The 20798-nt window shown below is 38.2% G+C and overlaps 1 protein-coding gene across 6 annotated transcripts in view; it reads right to left on the reverse strand.

Annotated features, from left to right (window-relative positions):
* SVEP1 (sushi, von Willebrand factor type A, EGF and pentraxin domain containing 1) overlaps positions 1-20798 on the reverse strand; it is a 254513-nt gene that overhangs the window by 174906 nt on the left and 58809 nt on the right. For all 6 annotated transcript variants that reach the window (XR_013829121.1, XM_079927084.1, XM_079927087.1 and 3 more), the window contains one exon: positions 881-1136. Coding sequence is in view for 5 of the 6 variants with exons in the window: in XM_079927084.1 (XP_079783210.1) it covers positions 881-1136 (256 nt within the window). In the remaining variant the exon portion in view is untranslated. The remainder of the gene's footprint in view (positions 1-880; positions 1137-20798) is intronic.

Below are 20798 nucleotides of genomic sequence, written 5' to 3' on the forward strand. Positions count from 1 at the left end.
ATCCATAGGTAGCCTGAGATGCTGCTCTAAATTCTTCTGTTGGAACTACGGTAAGGCTGACCCACTTATGTTGAACATCACTAATTGTGAGGAAACCTCATGTTGCCATGATTTGCCCATCAAACTGAATCTTTCATGTGGACACCTGCAAAGATCAAGCCTAATTTGCTCCATGGCGTTGGTCTGAGGCTAGATCCCCATCTCCTCCTCCCAATCTGCACTTTCTCTCCTGGATCACTGCAAGATACATGCCCATACTACACTTGGAAGTTCATCTGACTTAAGTCACCCAACTAAACATCCTTATAAATGGTGTACAAAGAACTCTAATGAATGGATTTACTGATGCTACTCCCTGTCGCTGTCACTGCTCTTCAGTTTATCCATAAGCATATCTATATTCAAACTGTCGGGTCAAGAAGTATGTGTTGAGTATTTATTGTCCCTATAATCTTCATGTATATTTCTGGAAACACTCTGGTTAGATTCACTAAGCATGTCTCTGAATGTTTACTTCATCCTTCCAGATAACTGAAGATGAGATGTAAGTCAAGGCTTCCGACTCCGTGTGTGGCCTCAAAACACACCTCGTTCATTCCACTGATTCTAATGGTTCCAGGTGGGAGCATATGGACATTTTAGTGAAAATGTATCACAGTTATTAAAAAACAAAACAAAACAAATACTCCTGTTGCAAGGCCAGAATGTCATCTCTACTCATGAAGTTCAGCGCAGCTCATAATACACAAAGAACACATGGGCATCACGCTCAGCGAAGACCTCATAGGGCTTGGTATTATCCCCACAGTGGGTTTCAAGAAATAAGCAAGAAGCAAACCCTGTTTAAACACACTGCGTGATGCCAGTAGGTTTCCATTACCTTCATGCAACGCTCGGCGGGCTAAAGCCTCAAATTCTTCAAAACTGTGGAGCAGGTAGCAGTGCTCCTCCTTTGGGGTGGAAGCCATGTCATTCAGTTCTCGAATGTTTCCTTGCCATATGCCAAAAGTGAAGATTTCCACTCCAAAATCTCGCAGTGATGCTGCAATGGGTCTTGGATCTCCCCCGTTGGAATATCCATCCGTAATGAGAAATATAACTTTTGTTGAGTTTTCTCTAGAATGACGAAGAATTTGCTGTAATGAAATAGGGCAAGTTAGTATGAGTACGTATTGTGTTGGCCTACTCTGAGCCTCCCTTATTAGGTAAGGGAGTGCTGGTGAAGATCATTAACATTTCACAAGAGCGAGGAATGGAACACTGATCAGTGAAGGGAAAACACAAACAGGCACAGATGAGAGCCTACAATGGTCTTCTCAAAGAACCACAATAAACCTCAAAAGCATTTAAAATGTATCATCATCATCACCATCATCATCATTGCCACAGAGCTTGCTAATTGAGAGGAACAAATGTTTATGGGGACTTCCCTGGCGGTCTAGTGTAAAGAATCCACCTTCCAATGCAGGGGATGCAGGTTCAATCCCTGGTCAGGGAACGAAGATCCCACATGCTGCGAGGCAACTAAGCCCGCACACCACAACTAGAGAAGCCTGCGCACCGCAGTGAAGAGCCCACGCGCCGCAACGAAGACCCAGCACAGCCACACACACAAAAAAGTTTATGGAATGAATTTGTATTAATATTATCAATTATTGTTAAACTATTTCTATTGATTTTCAGGCTCAAAATATGGACCAAATCTGAGTCTTATGTACCTACTTCCTATCATATTTAGCTAGCTACCCACTTACCTACCTAGCTGAACCACTTCATGATCATACACTAAAAGCTGGACGAGAAGAAAATTTAACAGAACGTGTCTTTTCCAGAGTTAATAATGACTCACTTGCCTCCTCTATTTGTTTTTCCACTGCTCCTCCAAAACTGGAGAATTGATTCAACACTTCATCTTTTTTGGACCACCCAGTATTAGCACCAAATCAGCTGTTTTTTTGGTGGTGTCCTAACTTCATGAGAAAATACTGATTCATTCAATGTGACAACTGGGCTTTACTGTTTTAGGACAAGTGAGTTATCCTTTACAATGTTATATGCTGTTCCTTCTCTATAGATAAAAGGAAAAAGGTGAAACCTTTTTTTTAAAAAAGTGTATATTCATTGCCACTGATGCTTTGTAACGTCATACTGTAAAGGCACAAGAGATCCAATGGTGAGTCTGGCTTATAAATAAATTTGCCGTTGTTGCTTTTCATTAGAAATGGTTAGGAAAGGTAAAGAGGCACCAGGGTATATTTTCTGGCAAGTTCTTAGAAGGAATCCAATGTTTCTTAAGCAATGATCCAAGAAATACTACATTCAAAAGAAGAGCAACATTATAACCTACATTCTGTTAAAGTTAAAAGGAGATATTATGATTTTAAAAATAACTTTGCCTCAATTCATGTTAGGGGACAGGCTCAGCTATAAGACCCAGATTCTCTCATAAGATTCATGTCTGTAGAAAGCATATTTCATTAGTATATAATTAATAGGTATTTATTCTAATTCAATAATTCCTGCCAATTAGTTTCAGAGTTTGTGAGCTAAAGATAAAGCTGTTAAATCCGAATTTAAAGACAATTAAATTAAACTAAAATTTACTCTGGAAAACATCTGGAAAGCCAGCAATTTGAGAAAAGGTATTCAAACACTTCATTCCACTTCTTCTCGAAAACCAAGTGAAATAAAGGAAAACAAACAGTGTGGAAGGACCGTACTGAAGACAGGAAGAGGGCAGGTGTATGTGGCAGAATAACGTGAGATACTAATGGCTCTTAAGGCTTAAAAAGCCGCCCTCTTGATGAATGACAAGAAGATCTGGGGTGAATACTTGGTACGTGTAAGGTATTTCCTCACTCCAGACAAGAAAAGAACCTCTGAATGGCTATCGTCGAAAAGAACAGAAGTAACTAATGCTGGTGACGATGTGGAGAAAAGGGAACCCTTTGTACACTGTTGGTGGGAATATAAATTGGTGCGGCCACTGTGGAGAACAGTATGGAGGTTGCTCAAAAATCTAAAAATAGCATTACCATATGACCCAGCAATCCCACTCCTGGGTATATATCTGAAGAAAACAAGAACACTAATTTGAAAAGATACCTGAACCCCAACGTTCACAGCAGCATTATTTACAAATGCCAAGATATGGAAGCAACCTAAGTGTCCATCAAAAGATGAATGGATAAAGAGGATGTGGTATATATACACAATGGAATACTACTCGTCCATAAAAAAGAACGAAATTTTGCCATTTGCAGTAACATGGGTGGATTTGGAGGGCATTATGCTAAGTGAAATAAGTCAGACAGAGAAAGACAAATACTGTACGGTATCACTTATTATGCGGAATCTAAAATGTACAACAAATTAGTGAATATAACAAAAAACAAGCAGACTCATAAATATAGAGAACAAACCAGTGGTTACCAGTGGGGAGAGAGAGGGGAGGGACAATATACGGGTGAGGGAGTGGGAAGTACAAACTACTGGGTATAAGAATAGGCTACAAGGATGTATTGTACAACATGGGGAATATAGCCAACATTTTGTAATAACTGTAGATTTAAAAATTGTATAAAAAATAATTTAAAAAAAGAACCTCTGAGGAGAGGGAGAGAAAGAGGAGTTAGGGGAGGAGATTTAGATGTTGCTGTGAGGCGCTGTGCTCTATACCAATCCCTCCACACACCCCAACTCAGTCACCGTAGGAGCGATGACTGACATTCCCTTATAGGGATGGGTATAGGGATCCATGAGTCCTCTTTCCATGTGGATATTTGGGATAATGGTAAGTCCCACAGAAGTGCTGCTGGTCACAGTGACATGGGGCAATAGAATATAACTATGTGGGATATTGAAGAGGAGAAGACCTGATGAGTCTTGTGTATTCCTGGAGAGGCTTAGGAGAGAGAGTTGGTGCAATATCAAGACTCCTAGGGAGTTTTGCAATATTAAGGATGTGGGAGTGGCTGACAGCATGGACCATGAGAGCTATGTCTCTCTCAGGCAATAGCAACATGAAGAAATCCTGGAATCCCCAGATTACTGCATCAAGGGTGGCAAAGCTGACAAACCCATATGCAGATGACCAAGGATGATCATCATGACCACTGATGAGAGAACTGAGACAATTCCAGACGATGGACATGCAGGGAGTGTCAGAGCTGAGAGGTGGACATCCACTCCTTTGCTGCAGCTTTGCAGAAGCTCCAAAGTTTAGACTCAACTAGAGGGAGAAATGGAAGAGGAAAACATTCCTGAATGTGGCTCCGTTTTCAAAAGTGAAGCACTTGAGAAATTTCTGATTTTGAATTTGCTTGGAAGTACCTGGGTGGAGTTTTCTCTCATCAGGTGGATTGGAGTCTCAAAATAGAAATGACAACTCGAAAAATATATTAGAAACATAAAGAATTTTTTAAAAATCTTAATCGGCAGAGAGCGAAATATGTTCTTTTTTACAAACACAGCTTCTCTTACTGATGGAACCTTGTGATATCTTGGAAAACAGGTAGAATAAAGTCTTTTGGAACTCCGACAACCCCACCTTATTTAGAGGGAGAGGCAAAGGCTAGAGATGAAGGGCAGGGGGAGAGAGAAGGAGGTCACTTGATTCAACCTCTTTGCAGCACAGCTCAAAGATATTCCGAGGTGACAAAGGTAAGGGCAACTTCAGACAAAAACCTAGTCTCCTCCCCACATGTAACTTCCTTGAAGGCAGATATTTTTGTCTAGTTCTTCAATTCTTAATTCTCAAAGTTTAGCACAGCACTTGGGAAATAGTACACACTCAATAAATATTAGTCAATAAACAGCAGCCCATAATGCAGCCAGTGCTCAGGCCAAAAACCTTGGAGTCACCCTTATCTCTCTCTCCTCATATACTGCTTTAGAAAGCTTCCCCTCCCCAAGTCTATTAAAATATTCTCATAGTCTTTTCTCTAACACTTCTGTTTTTTAAAAATTATTAAATCCATACATTTTTCTTTGATGTGAAATAGATACTCCCTTTACTTTTATCCAACTTCATAAGCAATTTTCTTCCCTGGTTAAAGTCTCTTCATTCTGTTTTATTGACTTACTTGCTGATTCATGGCCAATGCCACATAGTTTGGTTACTATACTGTCATAGTATTTTTTTTTTCATATCTGGTAGGGAAACTCTAACATCCTTTTATTTTCTCTTTTAAAATGTTTGTAGTTAACCTTGAACATTCTCCTTTCCAATTGAGCTTGAGAGTCAGCTTATCAAATTCATTAATTTTTTTTCTATCCAACCATTTGATCCAACAATTCTACATCTAGAAATCTAGAGTGGATAAACTCTAGGATACACTGGAGAGAGTTGCTTGAGTACATTGGTCTTAAGTGAGCAGTGGGAATATACAGAATGTGTGTGTGTGCTGTATGTTGTAGAGTTTTGCACAAAAAGAGATAAAGTTTTCTTTTTGTGCCTTTATTGTCCTTTAGACATAAACAAATACCATCTTGGAATATTAATCTTCACTCCTGTCAATAACATTCCTTGACATCCAGGTTAGGATTTGCAGAGATTTCTGGTTGTACTACTCATTAGGTACAAAACACTTTAAGCTATGATTCTATTTTTCTTCTCTTCTTGCAGAGAACTACTGAGTATTTACAGGAACCATTATATCTGTTGGCAAGACAATATATTAAGCTTAAAATAGTAAGAAGAATAGCAGGACTAGTAGTCCAAGCAAAGAATTACACAAGATCTGGGTTTGGAATGCACTTTAAGGATAGAGCGGGGAATGGATGATTTACTGAAAATAACCTACCCCCCTCCCCCAATCTCTGTGCTTCATCATACTTGAATAAGAACATAATTCAATAAAAACAATTTTTTCATCCCACAGATCTAAGAAGTAAATAGAGCTGTGGTAATGTTGGTGGAATGTGGTAGAGGACCAACTCTTGATTCTCCTCTTACAGTTCCTGAAATAGTTTACATCATCTGCAATCCTTTGAAAGGTATTTAAGAAATAGAATTTTTTGGTCCAGAATACTGAATGAGGCAAACCCTTTGTGGCCAACAAAAAACTTGACGTGAACTTTGTATAGCAAGAGGTTATCACCATCTGTATTGTATCAAGCCTCTGATTAGCTTGTATAAATATCTGGCAGAGAAGTAAGCTCCCCTTGTCCAGTAAGAGTCATTAGAATGATAAAAATGCAGGGTTGTGTAACATTGTTCTAACACCCGAGATCCATCACCATTACACAAGACTGCAATCCCCCTCCCCACACCCTCCAAGTCAGGCCACAAGGGAACTGTTTTGAAAAACGATCTTGAAAGAAAAACAGAGGTTACAAGAAAGCTGACATGGGGACAATATTTGCCCTTGGGCTCCATTAATTAAACTACATGTAGATATAATACCAACCTCAGCACAACCTTAGCTGCAATTACCCACTGTGGTCAACTTTGACTGAGGATAGTAACTAGAGAAACTCATAAGTCATCTTTAAAAAAATATGATTTTGTGAACTGATACCTATTGTGGCTCTATCAGAGCCACTTTCCTCCAGGAGGCAGAAAACTAGTGAATTATGCCAGTGTTTCAACTTGTTTTCCACATATGTTTTTTTCCATGTTAGGGAACATTAAGTACAAAGAATACACCACAGGGAATGTAAGTTGGTACAGCCACTATGGAAAACAGTATGGATATTCCTCAAAAAACTAAAAATAGAGTTGCCATATGATTAAGCAATCCCACTCCTGGGCATATTTCCAGACAAAACTATAATTCAAAAAGATACATGCGTCTGTGTCTTCATAGCCGCACTATCTACAACAGCCAAGACATGGAAACAATCTAAATGTCCATCGATAGATGAATGGACAAAGAAGATGTGGTGTGTATATATATACACACACACACATACAATGGAATACTACTCAGCCATAAAAAAGAATTAAATAATGCCATTTGTAGCAACATGGATGGACCTAGAGATTATCATACTAAGCAAAGTAAGTCAGAAAGAGAAAGACAAATACCACAGGATATCACGTATATGTGGAATCTAAAATACAACACAAGTGAACTTATCTATGAAACAGAAACAGACTCACAGACATAGAGAACAGACTTGTGGTCGCCAAGGGGAATGAGGGGTGGGGGACGGATGGATTGGAAGTTTGGGGTTAGCAGATGCAAGCCTTTATATACAGAATGGATAAACAAAAGGTCCTACTGAATAGCACAGGGAAGTATATTCAATATCCTGTGATAAACCATAACGGAAAAGAATTTTTAAAAGAATATGTATATATATATATGTATAACTGAATAACTTTGCTGCACAGCAGAAATTAACACAACATTGTAAATCAACTATACTTCAATTTAAAAAAAGACACCATAAGCTACTTGTAATATTTTCCTCATTCTTCAAATTCCAAAATTTCATCAAGCTTCATCTGCTATTTAGTTAATACTTTTAATTTGAATACTCAAATATTCTTCAGTTCAAGGAATGTTTATATCTGTGAATAGTATATCTGGGAAAAGGATATATTCATATTCTTATATATTCATATTCATCTGTTGGTTCATCATTTTCTGGACATATTCTATTCTTTTTTCATTTTTATCTCATTCTACTTCCTTCCGAATTGGGTGGAAATGTCTCAAGCTTTTCTTCCATATCACTGGTTTTACACAGTGTTTCCCTTCCCTTCTACTTCCAATTAAGAATTAATCCTGGGGGCTTCCCTGGTGGCGCAGTGGTTGAGAGTCCGCCTGCCGTTGCAGGGGATGCAGGTTCATGCCCCGGTCCAGGAGGATGTCATATGCCGCAGAGCAGCTGGGCCCGTGAGCCATGGCCGCTGAGCCTGTGCTCTGCAACGGGAGAGGCCACAACAGTGAGAGGCCCACATACCGCAAAAAAAAAAAAAAAAAGAATTAATCCTGGACCTAGAGATTATGATACTAAGTGAAGTAAGGAGACAGAGAAAGACAAATACCATATGATATCAGTTATATGTGGAATCTAAAAACATGATACAAATATATTTATTTACAAAACAGAAACAGACTCACAGACATAGAAAACAAACTTATGGTTACCAAAGGGGAGGGGGGAAGGGATAAATTAGGAGTTTGGGATTAAAATATACACACTACTATATATAAAACAGACAAACAACAAGGACCTACTGTATAGCACAGGGAACTATATTCAACAACTTGTAATGACCTATAATGGAAGAGAATCTGAAAAAGAATAGATATATATATACCAGAATCACTTTGTTGTATACCAGAAACTAACACAACATTGTAAATCGACTATACTTCCTATTTTAAAAAAGTACCTTAAAAATCGCCTAAAAATTGTCACCTTAAGAAAAAAAAGAATTAATCCTGGCATTGCATTTATTTTTCTTTTTACAATACTTCTTTGTCTCACACAGTTTTCTCTTTATTCCCTTTAGCTTCTCAGCCAGTTTTGTTTTCCTTTCAGTCCTTTGTTTACTTCATTTCTCATCACCATTTCAGTGTTTTATTTACCTATGGTAAGTGCACATAATAAATGCTTTCTAGGATTTAGTTCTGTTTTTCACAGTGAATTCCTAAACTTTATCTGTACCTTACATTGTATCTTTATTTAGCAAAAAAATTTCAAAGAAGCCAGATAGGAGTTTTGTGTCCTCCTTCTTCCTCAACCATGAATGAAATGGTATATCCGGTGCAAGTGTTTGCAGCACACAATCAACAAGTGCGTAAAATCAGTGTTGGAATACACGGCTATAACATCTGCTATTATTATTATTGATAAAACAAATCGAAAACCTACCCAAGTGATCAGTGAAGAGGGTTAAAAATAAGCCACACGCTGCATCTGGAAACAGAGGGTCTAAATAAGCACTGTCCAACAGAACTTTCTGTGATAATTGACATGTTATTTGCTCTGTTCAATAGAGTAGCCTCTAGGCACATGTGGCTACTGACCACCTGAAAGGAAACTACTGCAACTAAGGAAGTGAATTCATAACTGTGTATAATTTTAATTAATTTAAATTTAAATAGCCACATCTAGCTAGTGTCTACCATACTGGACCATGCAGGTCAAACTAGATATAGCCTTGTCCCTGGAGGGAAAAACACAGAAAGTCTAAGCAGGCCCATAAAAATATTCTGTCAACTCAAGAACTGCAAAATCAACTTGAAGATTTGGAAGAATACGTAATTTAATACTGAAATAAGAAGAAAGCAATGCAATAGAATGGTACTTGCATCACTAGGATTTAGAAAGCCATAGCGTCTATGAAAACAGGAACTGAAAGCCACAGAAAGAGAGCAGGCTAAGAAGAAAACAGAGATGTGCAGGAGGCGAGGGACTGGAAAAGAAAAAAAAATGCCGGGAAACCAAAAAGGCAACGAAAGACAGAAATACACCTTGGTGGTAAAACATAAATGCACAATTCCAAATAAACACTCCCAAACTGAATTCAAATGATATTCAAAACAGAGAAAGACAAATATCATACGATATCACTTATATATGAAATCTAAAAAAATGATACAAATAAACTTATTTACAAAACAGAAATAGACTCACAGACATAGAAAACAAACTTATGGTTACCAAAGTGGAAAGGGGAGAAGAATAAATTACGAGTTTGGGACTAGCAGATACAAACGACTATATACAAAATCGGTGAACAACAAGGTCCTACTGTATAGCACAGGGAACTATATTCAATATCGTGTAATAAACTATAATGGAAAAGAATCTGAAAAAGAATATATATATAACTGAATCACTTTGCTGTACACCTGAAACATTGTAAATCAACCATATTTCAATAAAAAATAAAAATAAAGTGAATCTAAATAAAAAAATAAGATTCAAAAGATCTTTCTCCTTTATTCAATAAGGTTTATTTCTCAAATGCAAAAGTAGATTAAAATTGTCTTTTGCTATAACACAACATAATCGTGCCAATTAAAAGAAAATAATAATACAAGATACTAAAAAGGCATTCAATAAAATTAAGATTTTTATGAATGAAAATTAGAAATAAAAAGATACTCAGTAATATGACAGAGTATCTATCTCAAAGCAACACTGTAAAATTATGCTTAACTGTGAAGACTCAGCATATTTCCCAATTAGATAAGGAGCAAATCAGCAATTCTAAGTATTTTCACTCTTACTTAAAATCCTTTTGCAACTTCTAGCCAAGGCAGTAAGACAAAACCATAATTAGTACTGCATTCCTTAAAGTTTCTGCTCTGTCTCAAAAAATCAAAATTAGAAAGCAAGGGATAAACTGGAAAATATATTCATCATGCTTGTCAAATAGAGTATTAAGGTCCTTAAAATATAAAGAACTTTTATGTATCTCTAAAGGAAAAGAATGAGAAAAATAACAGAAACATAGATGTTTGAAAAAAACAAAGAAAAAAAAAGGAATTCTATTTGTCAGAAAATATGAAAAACATTTAACTTCACTAACAACCAAAATAATGAAAGTTCAATAATAGAAATACTATGTTTTCACTTCTCAAATGGTCAAAGTTTTTTTTTTTTTTTAAGGTAAAAGTTGTAAAATATGTGGGGAAACAGTTACTTCTACTGGAAACGCCACCTAGACTGTTAATATTTGGGAGTACAGTGAGACAAAGTGATCATAGCCCCCAAAATTTCATGTGATTTGAACTACAATTCTACATCTAAGAATATCTTAAGGAAATAACCATGGATACACATAAAAAGTGATCAAAAGGATGAATATCCTAGAATAATTTGCAAAATAGAAAATGGAAACAATATAAAATTGCAACAATAGGTTACTGGTTAAATAAATAACAGGGCAATCATGAAATATCCTTAGAATAATAATACTGAATAATATTAAATGTAAAAAGTAGGTAACCAAAAACAATGTTTTTTTTACATTAGTGTGCATGTGTGTGTAAATGTATTCACTACTACATGTATGTGCATGTATGTATGAGTATGACTAACAGCATGTACCTCAAAATGTTGACTATCTCTTGGTAGTACATTTACAGGGTTTTATTTACCTCTATTTTGTCCTTTTATATCATTTCCGAATTTTCTCTTTCTCCTTCCTCTATTCTTGCCCTACGAAACGTCACGTGAACTCAGAACTTTGAGTCTCACCTATAGACTAATGACTGCCAAATGTATGCCATATAAACTCAAACTCCCAGTATGAAGTTCCAGCAGTCCAGTGGACACCTCTGCCTGAATGTGCCACATGCCCCTCAAACGCCATTTATCCTCACGATGCACAAATAAGGTTTCCTTCCTTCTGTTCTTAAAATAGGTCAACGACGGCACCATAATCTATCCCACTTTATAAATCTGCAATCTCGGAGTAATTTATGATGCCTCCTTTCTAATCTATCACCTTCAGTAACCGATCCAGACCTATACATTTCACCTCTGAACTATCTAGGAGTCTCACGATTGTATTGCCCCAGCCTCGGTTTAGGTACAGGATATTGGTTCTGTCTGGATTATTGAAAAACACCAGCTGTTTTAAGCATCTCTAGCTGAAGTTGCTCTTCTTTCAAATCCATTGTCTGACCTGCCATCCAACTTACCTTTCTGAAATACTGATCTAATCGTGTTTAAAATTTCCACGATCTTCCCTCCATCTACAAAATAAAGCATAAATTTCTTTACAAGCCCTTTTATCACCTAGTCCTAAGTATCGCTTCCAGTCACATCCCTTATCCCATCCCTATCTCCTACTTCCCCAACCTACTTCTTACACCATATGCTCCCTACACCATTCTATTCAGAGGTTTTGAAACACACCATGTTTTCCTTCTGTTTGCTCCACCTGGAAATTAACAACTCTTTCTTATCTCCCACTATGTCTACCTCCACTTTTACCAGTTCTTCAAAATCCAGATCAAAGTTCATCTCCTCATTGAAACTTTCCCAAGTATGAAATCCACCTCAATGCCCCCCACTACACACCAACCCCAACAGAGTTGACACTTACATATCTGGCCATATCCCAGGCTAGCAAGATACTCAATGGCAAGGTTGACTCATATTTTTATTCCATTGAAGATCAAAAAATAACTATGAAATAAGTGGATGAAAGAATAAACAAGTAAATGCCTTAATTTTCATTAGATATGTGTCCAACATGCAGAATAAACTAATAAATTCTAGGCCAAAACTTTTGTGGCAGTAGTCTCGTTATGCAATCGTGAAATGAAAAAAATCTTATAAAAGCTATATTTAAACTTATTTCACCAAACCTATATCGAGCTTCTGTTATATACCAAGCATTGTGCTAGGGATTTTTAATCGTACTACTTGATGATACAACAGAAACATTCACTAAAAACAAACAAGCAAAAAGTAAAACAATGACAAAAGTACAGCTGGAAAGAGTATTCTGCAGTAACTGAGCTTTCCTATTTATATTGTGATATCAAATCAATTACATTTAATATGTCTTATTTAAGCATTTACTCAGGCTTTCTAGACTGAAATTCTAGAATGAAAAAACAATGTTGGCTTGAGTAATATTTGGGCTATTTTTTACAGTCTAGCCAAATCAGAAAAGAACCAGAGGGTCAGAAAAGAACTTAATCTCAGATTTATGGTCACAGAATTTCTCCACCCACGTACATGCTTTAGTTATTAAACACAGACACAAAACATTCTGAAGTGGACCCACTGGAACAGTACATCAAATTGGGAAATGGTGTGCACGGGAGTTGATGAGTAGCAGACTTAATCCAGACTGTAAAAAAAACAACAGAATAAACATGCAAAAGACCAAACAGTCTTCCAATAATGCCAAATTCCACCATCCATTCTAGAAACATGCCAGGAATAAAGAAAATCTGGAGAGCAAAAAGTGAAGTCATGGGAATCCAAATGACAATGAAAGAGGGCTAAATGACATGTCACTCAAACTGCTAATTGACAACAAAATAAAAATTCAAATTTATGATTAATATTGTTATCAATCAATTTATAAAATGATTTCAGCTAACATGTTAAACGTCTATACAGTATGACCGAGTAGCAGCCCATAAAGTCAAAGGTATTAGGGAGTCTGTTCATGTGCTTCACATCAAGTGGTCAAAGGAGAAAGTAACCTCAAATGATACTTGGGTATCAGTTTATGGTTTTACAAATGACTTAGGCAAAGAATACAGGGGCACTTACTTAATATGACAGAAAGAGCTACTGCAAACCAATGGGCAAAAACATGCTTGAAACAGTCTCATTAAATTTAATAACAAAGCTAGACTGTCCCATCACTTCTATGTGGAAAGTCTAGCTAATATGATGAGGCAAGGAATGGAAATGAATAATCCAAAAATTTCAGATGAAACAGAATTAAATAAAAAGGAAATATTGAGAGATGTTGAGAAAGAGGTGTGCACGAGGGTAAATGTTTTAATTGCAAAGTTCTGTAGCGACAACTGACTGGTAATATTTAAAAGTTCAATTGGATAAACTTGAAGGGTAATTTCAGAATGTTATTGTATGGGGCAATTCTCAATATGAAGCTTTAAAAATAAAACTTAAAAACATACTTTTACTACATATTTATACATAATTATATATGTACTCACACATAGAAAAAAGAGTACAAAACAAAAACTAAAATAGTTATATTTTTCTGTTTCACCTAAAACTATTAATTGGTCTCTTATTTACATAACAAGGAAAAGAAGCAAAAATTATTTTTAGAGAAACGCATGCAAATCCCTCCTCACGCTGATGGGATTCCTCTGGTTACCTGTGTATAGTCCTACCTCTATTCTCTACACACTGGGAAAAAAATTCTACTCTCTCAGAGCTCTTTGTGCCTGAGTCCAAATTTCCAGGAGACAGAATATAAATGATCCATCTCAACTACTGGATCACCACCCTCAGTCCATCCAGAATGGGACAACCTCTATAGGTGGGCAAAGGATTGAGGAGGACGATGGGTATGGTTCTTGGGGAAAATGGTTGTTGATTGACATGGACCACAGAAGAAATGAGCTACAATAGAAAGGAAGAATTTAATGCTATGCCTAGACTTATCCAGCAGAAAAACTGGTTTGGACACTTATCAGGTCAAACTGTTCTTCCAAAAAAGCACCAAATGTTAGGAAACATGGTGTATAGACTAGAAGAATTCAAGTGTAAAAATATAACTGAGAAAGTAGAAACACATTATTTTTTTTCCTTTGTATTTATTATTATTATTTTTTAACATCTTTATTGGAGTATAATTGCTTTACAATGGTGTGTTAGTTACCGCTTTATAACAAAGTGAATCAGTTATACATATACATATGTTCCCATATCTCTTCCCTCTTGCGTCTCCCTCCCTTCCACCCTCCCTATCCCACCCCACTAGGCGGTCACAAAGCACCGAGCTGATCTCCCTGTGCTATGCGGCTGCTTCCCACTAGCTATCTGTTTGACATTTGGTAGAGAAACACATTATTGATGATTCAAAGCTGTCAGGAAAGAAACTATGTCTTCTTACCAGGTATTTCAATAGTAACTATGAAGGAAAAGTTTAGCTGGAGTTTAGAATATACAAGACACAGAGAATCTAACCATTATATTGTAAATATTTGGGATTCAGGAACAACACAATTTTTCAAAAAGCCAGATGTATCTCAAATCAAGTGTACTGATACATGGGAGATTCAAAGAGGGTGGAGGTTGAGTGGAGGTTCTCAGTTCATGAACTTATTGCGTATGTTATAATTAGCCTAAATTTATCAAAAACCACATTTAATTGTGACATTTATTAGCATTCCAAATGAATGACATTTGGAAGTTCATTTTGTTTTCCTTTTGTTTCCTTTGTTTTGTTTTGTATTTTAGTTTCTATGAATGACTATATTAATTCCATTATAGGGCAACAGATTCTGTGTATCATGTTTTTTAAAAAAACTGAAATTAGACCCCAAACAATTTAGGGTTGAGTTTGCATAGATTAGAAGACTTATTATATGTATATACTTAAATTATCAATCAATGACTGTAGTAATATTTACATCCATCATCATTCAAACATGCTGACTTTTAAAATTACTATAATACAGTCTCTAGTGAATTAAACAATTCTTATCATTTAAATACATGCTTACACCTAGAACAGTGACAGTGTTCCTTAAATATGCACTGGATATATAAATGAATCTAGTTCATTACCTAAGGTACTTGAAGAAAGATGTTTCTAAGCATTGGGGATCACGGAGCCGATTGCTAAAGTGAGATTTTCTTATCTGAAGAAAACACTAAAATATTCATAATGGAGATATTTTTCTTTTGTGAAATGGAATGGCATATAAAAAAATGGGAATGTTATGATGCAGGGGAACACTGAGTATCCCAGATCAGGATAAACTGAATTTAGTTGGAAGACCAAGTTTTATACTGAGGTTTGGCATGTACATTTATAAACTTAAGTTTACACTGTATGACATTTTGAGACATGGACAAGAAGTACCTGGGACTAAAAAATAGTAACTTTGCTTGAGTCACATTTTCATTTCAACAAAAGATGTGAGGCTGAGTGCTGACCTTGGATTAGAGGAACTGAAAAGCTCAGAAAAGTAGATAAATAAAGAGGACAGAGGCAGATGTGTTGCAAACAAGAGATACAATCTCCCACTGCTTCAGTGGCTTGGTCTCTGCAAGGATTGGTGGAGACATCTGTTAAGATACACGAGGTGGGAGACGCTGGCCAGTGTAATTAAACTGTATAAAAATGGTATAAACAACAAGGTCCTACTGTATAGCACAGGGAACTGTATTCCATGTCCTGTAATAAACCATAACGGAAAAGAATATGAAAAGAAGGTATATATATCTATAACTGAATCACTTCGCTGTACAGCAGAAATTAATACAACATTGTAAATCAACTACACTTCAATAAAATAAATTTTTAAAAAATGGCATCTGAGAGGCAATTCCCTGTACTGAGTGGGGGTGAAGGGGATGGGGGCTAAAGATCATCACTTGGGATTATCAGATGCTTCAGAGAGTGTCCACTCAAATGACATTCCGCAAATGTTCGCTCCTCTTAGCCCTGTGCCTGTTCTGCTTGGTCTTCTGCGTGGGCATCCACATACTCAAGTCCTCCTCACAGCTGCCCTCTCTGCCTCAAGTCTCTGCAATGAACTTCATTGCTGAGTATGTATCAGTGGGTCTTGCCCTTACTGGATCCTCTAACAGAGGCAGTATTACACAGTGGTTAAAAGTTTAGACTTTGGCCCAGACTGCCTGGATCTGAAATCCAGTACACCTTGACCTATCAGCAGTGCCACTCTGGTCAAGTTACTTACGTTCTCTGTGCCTCAGTTTCCTCATCTGTACTCGGGAAATAATAACAACCTGAGGACACTTTTCTGTTGCAAGGGTTTAATGAATTCATATAGGGGGAGTGCTTAGTGTGGGACCTGACAAGTAGCGATTACTCACTACCATTAGTCGCAAAAGAAACTTTTAACGTGTTGCTAGGATACATCCATCAAGTAGGTAAACCAATGACAGTGAAACCCATATTTCATTTGAAGCGGTGAATGAAAATAAGTCATCATATTTGTGAAGCCTGACAAGCTACATCAGGGGATTAGGGAAAATTATGACTCTATAACCAAAACCTGTACAACTCCACCTGAGCCGAGAAGGGGGTGATGATGCCCCAGGTAGAGGGAAAAAAAAGAACCACTTGAACCTGTCCTGTTATGAGGATGCCACTACAGAAGTGGTTAAAGGGCAGTGCTGACAGTGATATGGAGAGAAGACATGAATTTAAAACCTCAGATGCCTGCACGTTCTCTTTTGAACTCATTGGATGGTCTCTTCTAGAGGTGCTGTGGGGTTTGCCTCCTGGACCAGATTTAGGGAAAAAAGGTAAGAATTCACGCCTAAGATGCTACTCAGCACTTTCTATTTCTCCCCTGGGAAAGTGGTCTAAAGGGCGAATTTGCTAAAATTATTATAACCTATCATTTAAGAAACCAAGCACTCACTGGATATTCCTTTAAGAAGACGTCATAGCCATCCTTGTTTTAGTTAGAAATCATAGAAGCACAATACTATCTCTGATATACTAAAGTTTAAAATACTGAATACTAAGGTTATAATAAATATCATTTTCGAGGTCCTTCAGGAGATATAAAGTCAAATAAGATGTGGTCTCTGTCCTTAACAAGCAGAGGGCAGACAGACATCACCCAGACAACAAGTGCTACAAAAGAGTATGTACCATGTTTCCCTGTAATTTCCCAATCTAATTAGATAACTCCCTCCAGTATTTCCCCACATTTGGGAAAATATCAAATAGGTGAACACAGATGACTCTGCAAAATTTCTGAACAGAACTGTACTGCTGGGACTTCAGCTACCTCTGCCTCCTAGGTTCCGATACTGGGCCTCATACCTTGAAACCACAGGAGAAACAGGAAATTTCAAAAGAGGAAAAAGTGAAAGGTGATAGAGAAAAAGTCATTGGTACTTCCTGTGTTTGTGGACTAACGACCTCTGGCCCATGTTCAGATCCCACTTCCAGTAGTACACCCAGTAACTTCTCCCTATGCCAGTTGTCTGCTTAGCAGGCAATAAAGTGACGCAAGCCCAGTTATTGTCCTTGTTCTCCTTCCCCTATGGAAAAGTCACGCACCCTTGCTTTGCCAAACGTTGGCAGGGCAGGCTGTTCCTCTGAGGCCTCTTTCTGCCCGCAACACCCGACCCTGTCAATAACGCCCCGTCCCATATCCCAGCATCTGTATCTCTTTGTCTGAGGGCTTCCTTTGGAGACCACTCTATTCACCGGCAGGGGAGGTGAGAGCGGCAGAGAATTAATGCTCTCCAGAGAGAGGCCCTCAACAGTGACTGATGAGAGTAGGTCTATAAATGCCCCCAGATCCCTCTCTGCTGTGTTCACTCAAAGGCTTGAATTCCACCCCGGCTCCTACTGGGATTAAGCACAAATTACCTTTCCTGTAACTGCTGGTTCCCTTCCTGGCTCACATCCTGACTCTCCTAGCAATGTTTACTAGGTTTGTTTACCTCCCAAACAAGCTACTTGCACTCGAATCCTCATCTCAGTTCCGCTTCAGGCAGAACCCAAACGGAGACACTGGCTCTGTCTCTGGCTTGCACTGTCTCCATTCAATCGGCACAGGAGCAAATCAAGGCTTCTGCCCAAGTAAATTTCCAACCAGTACAGAGAACGCTGGTCTCCCCTTCACTTAGCTGCTGGAAGGGGAAAGTCCTCTATGAGGGCCAGGAGAGATTAGCCTTCCAGTAGGAACTCTGCTCTCCCCAAAGGCAAAGATCCCCAATGCCTGCTCTGTTTCTGGGTCTCAGTTTTTCCCTCGCTTCTCCGCCCTCTGACGGGATAAACGAGACCAGGGTGCTAGGCGGAGGCTGAGGGAAATGGCTGATCGTGTAGGGCCTGCTCTGCGCAGCATCCAACCATTTCCTCTGAGGGAACGCATCAAAGTTGTTGGTGGCGCTCTTTAAAATGTGGAATATTCAGCGCTCATTAGTTTAAGCCACAGGTCCCAGTGCCAAATCTGAGACCACAGTGAAAGTCCTACATCACGCCCTGCTGCCGATGAGTACTTAAAATGCAGATTTTTACTACCGATTAGCTACAAATAGCCTAAACTTTGGTATCTTTATTGCTAGAAACTTCCAACAATAACTGCCTGAAATCACCACTTTGGGAGCAACATTTAAAAGCCAAGCATGCATATTTTGAAGGAAATTGTGACTAAAAAGAGAGAAGTCTTGGCTAGAAACAGTACTGTGAAAAACACAAACAAGCAAATAAAAATTGCTTAACTTCTTTCTAAGTCCACTGCAGATTCATCTGGAAAGGTAACGCCTATAAAATAGGATCAAGACAATGAGGCCTTATTTGCAGATACAACTTGATTGGTGTAGGTCAAAATGAGTGAGCCAAGTTGACAGAGGTACCATTATCAAAATACACTATCAAACAACACAGCTGACTGTGCCTGAACCCTCTCCACCAACGACAGCAGGCAAATAGGCTGCCTGTTTCCGCCCAGGACAAAAACCACACACACAAAACAAAGTGAACCCTGAGAGCTAGAGAAGAATGGATTGTGGAAAATGGGTCCTTTGAGGCAATTTTTTCATTTACATGTGATGATATTAATGGGTTAGAGAATACCTTTCTGCTATGAGAATGTCTTTGATCAGTGAGAGTAAGAGGGACTGACAGGGCAGTGGGTCAGCATCCCTCCTCCAGGTGCGACAAGCCAAAGGAAGGCCACGTTCCCTAGCCTCTCAGCAAGGTGATGGAGTCAGTTGTTTCCACCATCTGCAGCCTCAATGCTCTACTCTGCGTCACACTGTGGCCAGCCATCAGGGCTCCTCTCCTGAGTGAATATCCACAGGGAGCTTGCCAAGTGGTGAGACAACCACTGTCATCTGCGTGCAGATTTTTATGTGAGTTTGGATCCTGAAGACGCAAGGTGACACTAGGAGGGAGGAAAGGGACAGCTGGAGGGCATAACAGGGTCTGTAGGGTCGGTGCTTTCAACCCAGGACAATTCTCCAGTCCTGATGGACTCCGTACAACAGAATTTGGCATTCGGGAAAAAAAAAAAAAGATTGGAATTGTTTCACTTCGATTTCCTGATGATCAGCTAAAGCATTATTTTATTTCTTAAAGCAGAGCTGTTTCGTGGGATAGTATACAAAGTTCGCATGACAATTTAGATAAAAGCTGAGATTCAAAAGGATTTTATACTTCAGACCGACCGCTTCAGGCTATGCCTCCAGATGCCCCAAAGGCATGTCTTCAATCATCTGTACCCAGGTGAGCAATGATATTTCACTTCCTAGTAAGTAATACATGTTCGTTATAAATAGTTTTTCAAAAGCAGAAGAAATGGATTTATTTAAACAGGTAAATATACTGCCTATAGACAACTACTGTTAATATTTTGACATTTTTCTTCTCAGTTGTTTTCCTGAGTGCATAATTTTATGAAATTGGACTTTTATATATACAGTTTTATACAGTGATGGTAAACACACAGAGAGTTTTGGCTCATTTCATATGTTATTTGGCCAATCTACGATGTCATTAAATAATCTTTAAAGACACGATTTTACTGAATATATTCACTGTGGATGTGTTTTTATTCTGTTAACCTTGCAAGTTGGTTGTTGCTGCCTCTAGTTTCTGGGTGGAGTGTCAGCCATCAGAGTTACCCTCTGGTCCCCTGACACCCCCATTCTCACCCTGCCCCTGGGGAGGAAGGCTTCCTCATCTCCTCCCTCTCCCCTTTTCTTTGGCCTTGGGCTGCCAGTCTGCAGTTTACAGAGGTAGGCTCCATGTGCCCAGCACTGCCTGTTCCAGGGGATGCAAGTCAATCTAATTTAGAGATTCAGTATTAGGTTGCTGTGCGCCTAAGCCTGCATTAAGCAGGAGATGCGGGCATGCTTGATTCTCCACCTGACTTCTCTGTTGTATTATAATTCAACTGATTTAGAACTCAGGAGAGGTGAAGAAAGGTGTCATTTATTAAGCCCTCCCAAACCATAGCCAATTGTTTCTGAAGTCCTATTCCAAGGAATGCTGGGATGAACATCCTTTTACAGGAATCTTTGTGTGTTTCTTGAATTATTTCTTATGAGAAGCTCCTTGGTGGGTAATTTAGTTTTACGATTTATACTTTTAAGACTGCAAACACACTGACAATTTACCACATTGCTCTGGAAACATGCTACCGATTTTAAATACACAGATG

This window comes from Stenella coeruleoalba (assembly GCF_951394435.1).
Source record: "Stenella coeruleoalba genome assembly, chromosome: 7".
NCBI classification, from domain to species: Eukaryota; Metazoa; Chordata; class Mammalia; order Artiodactyla; family Delphinidae; genus Stenella; species Stenella coeruleoalba.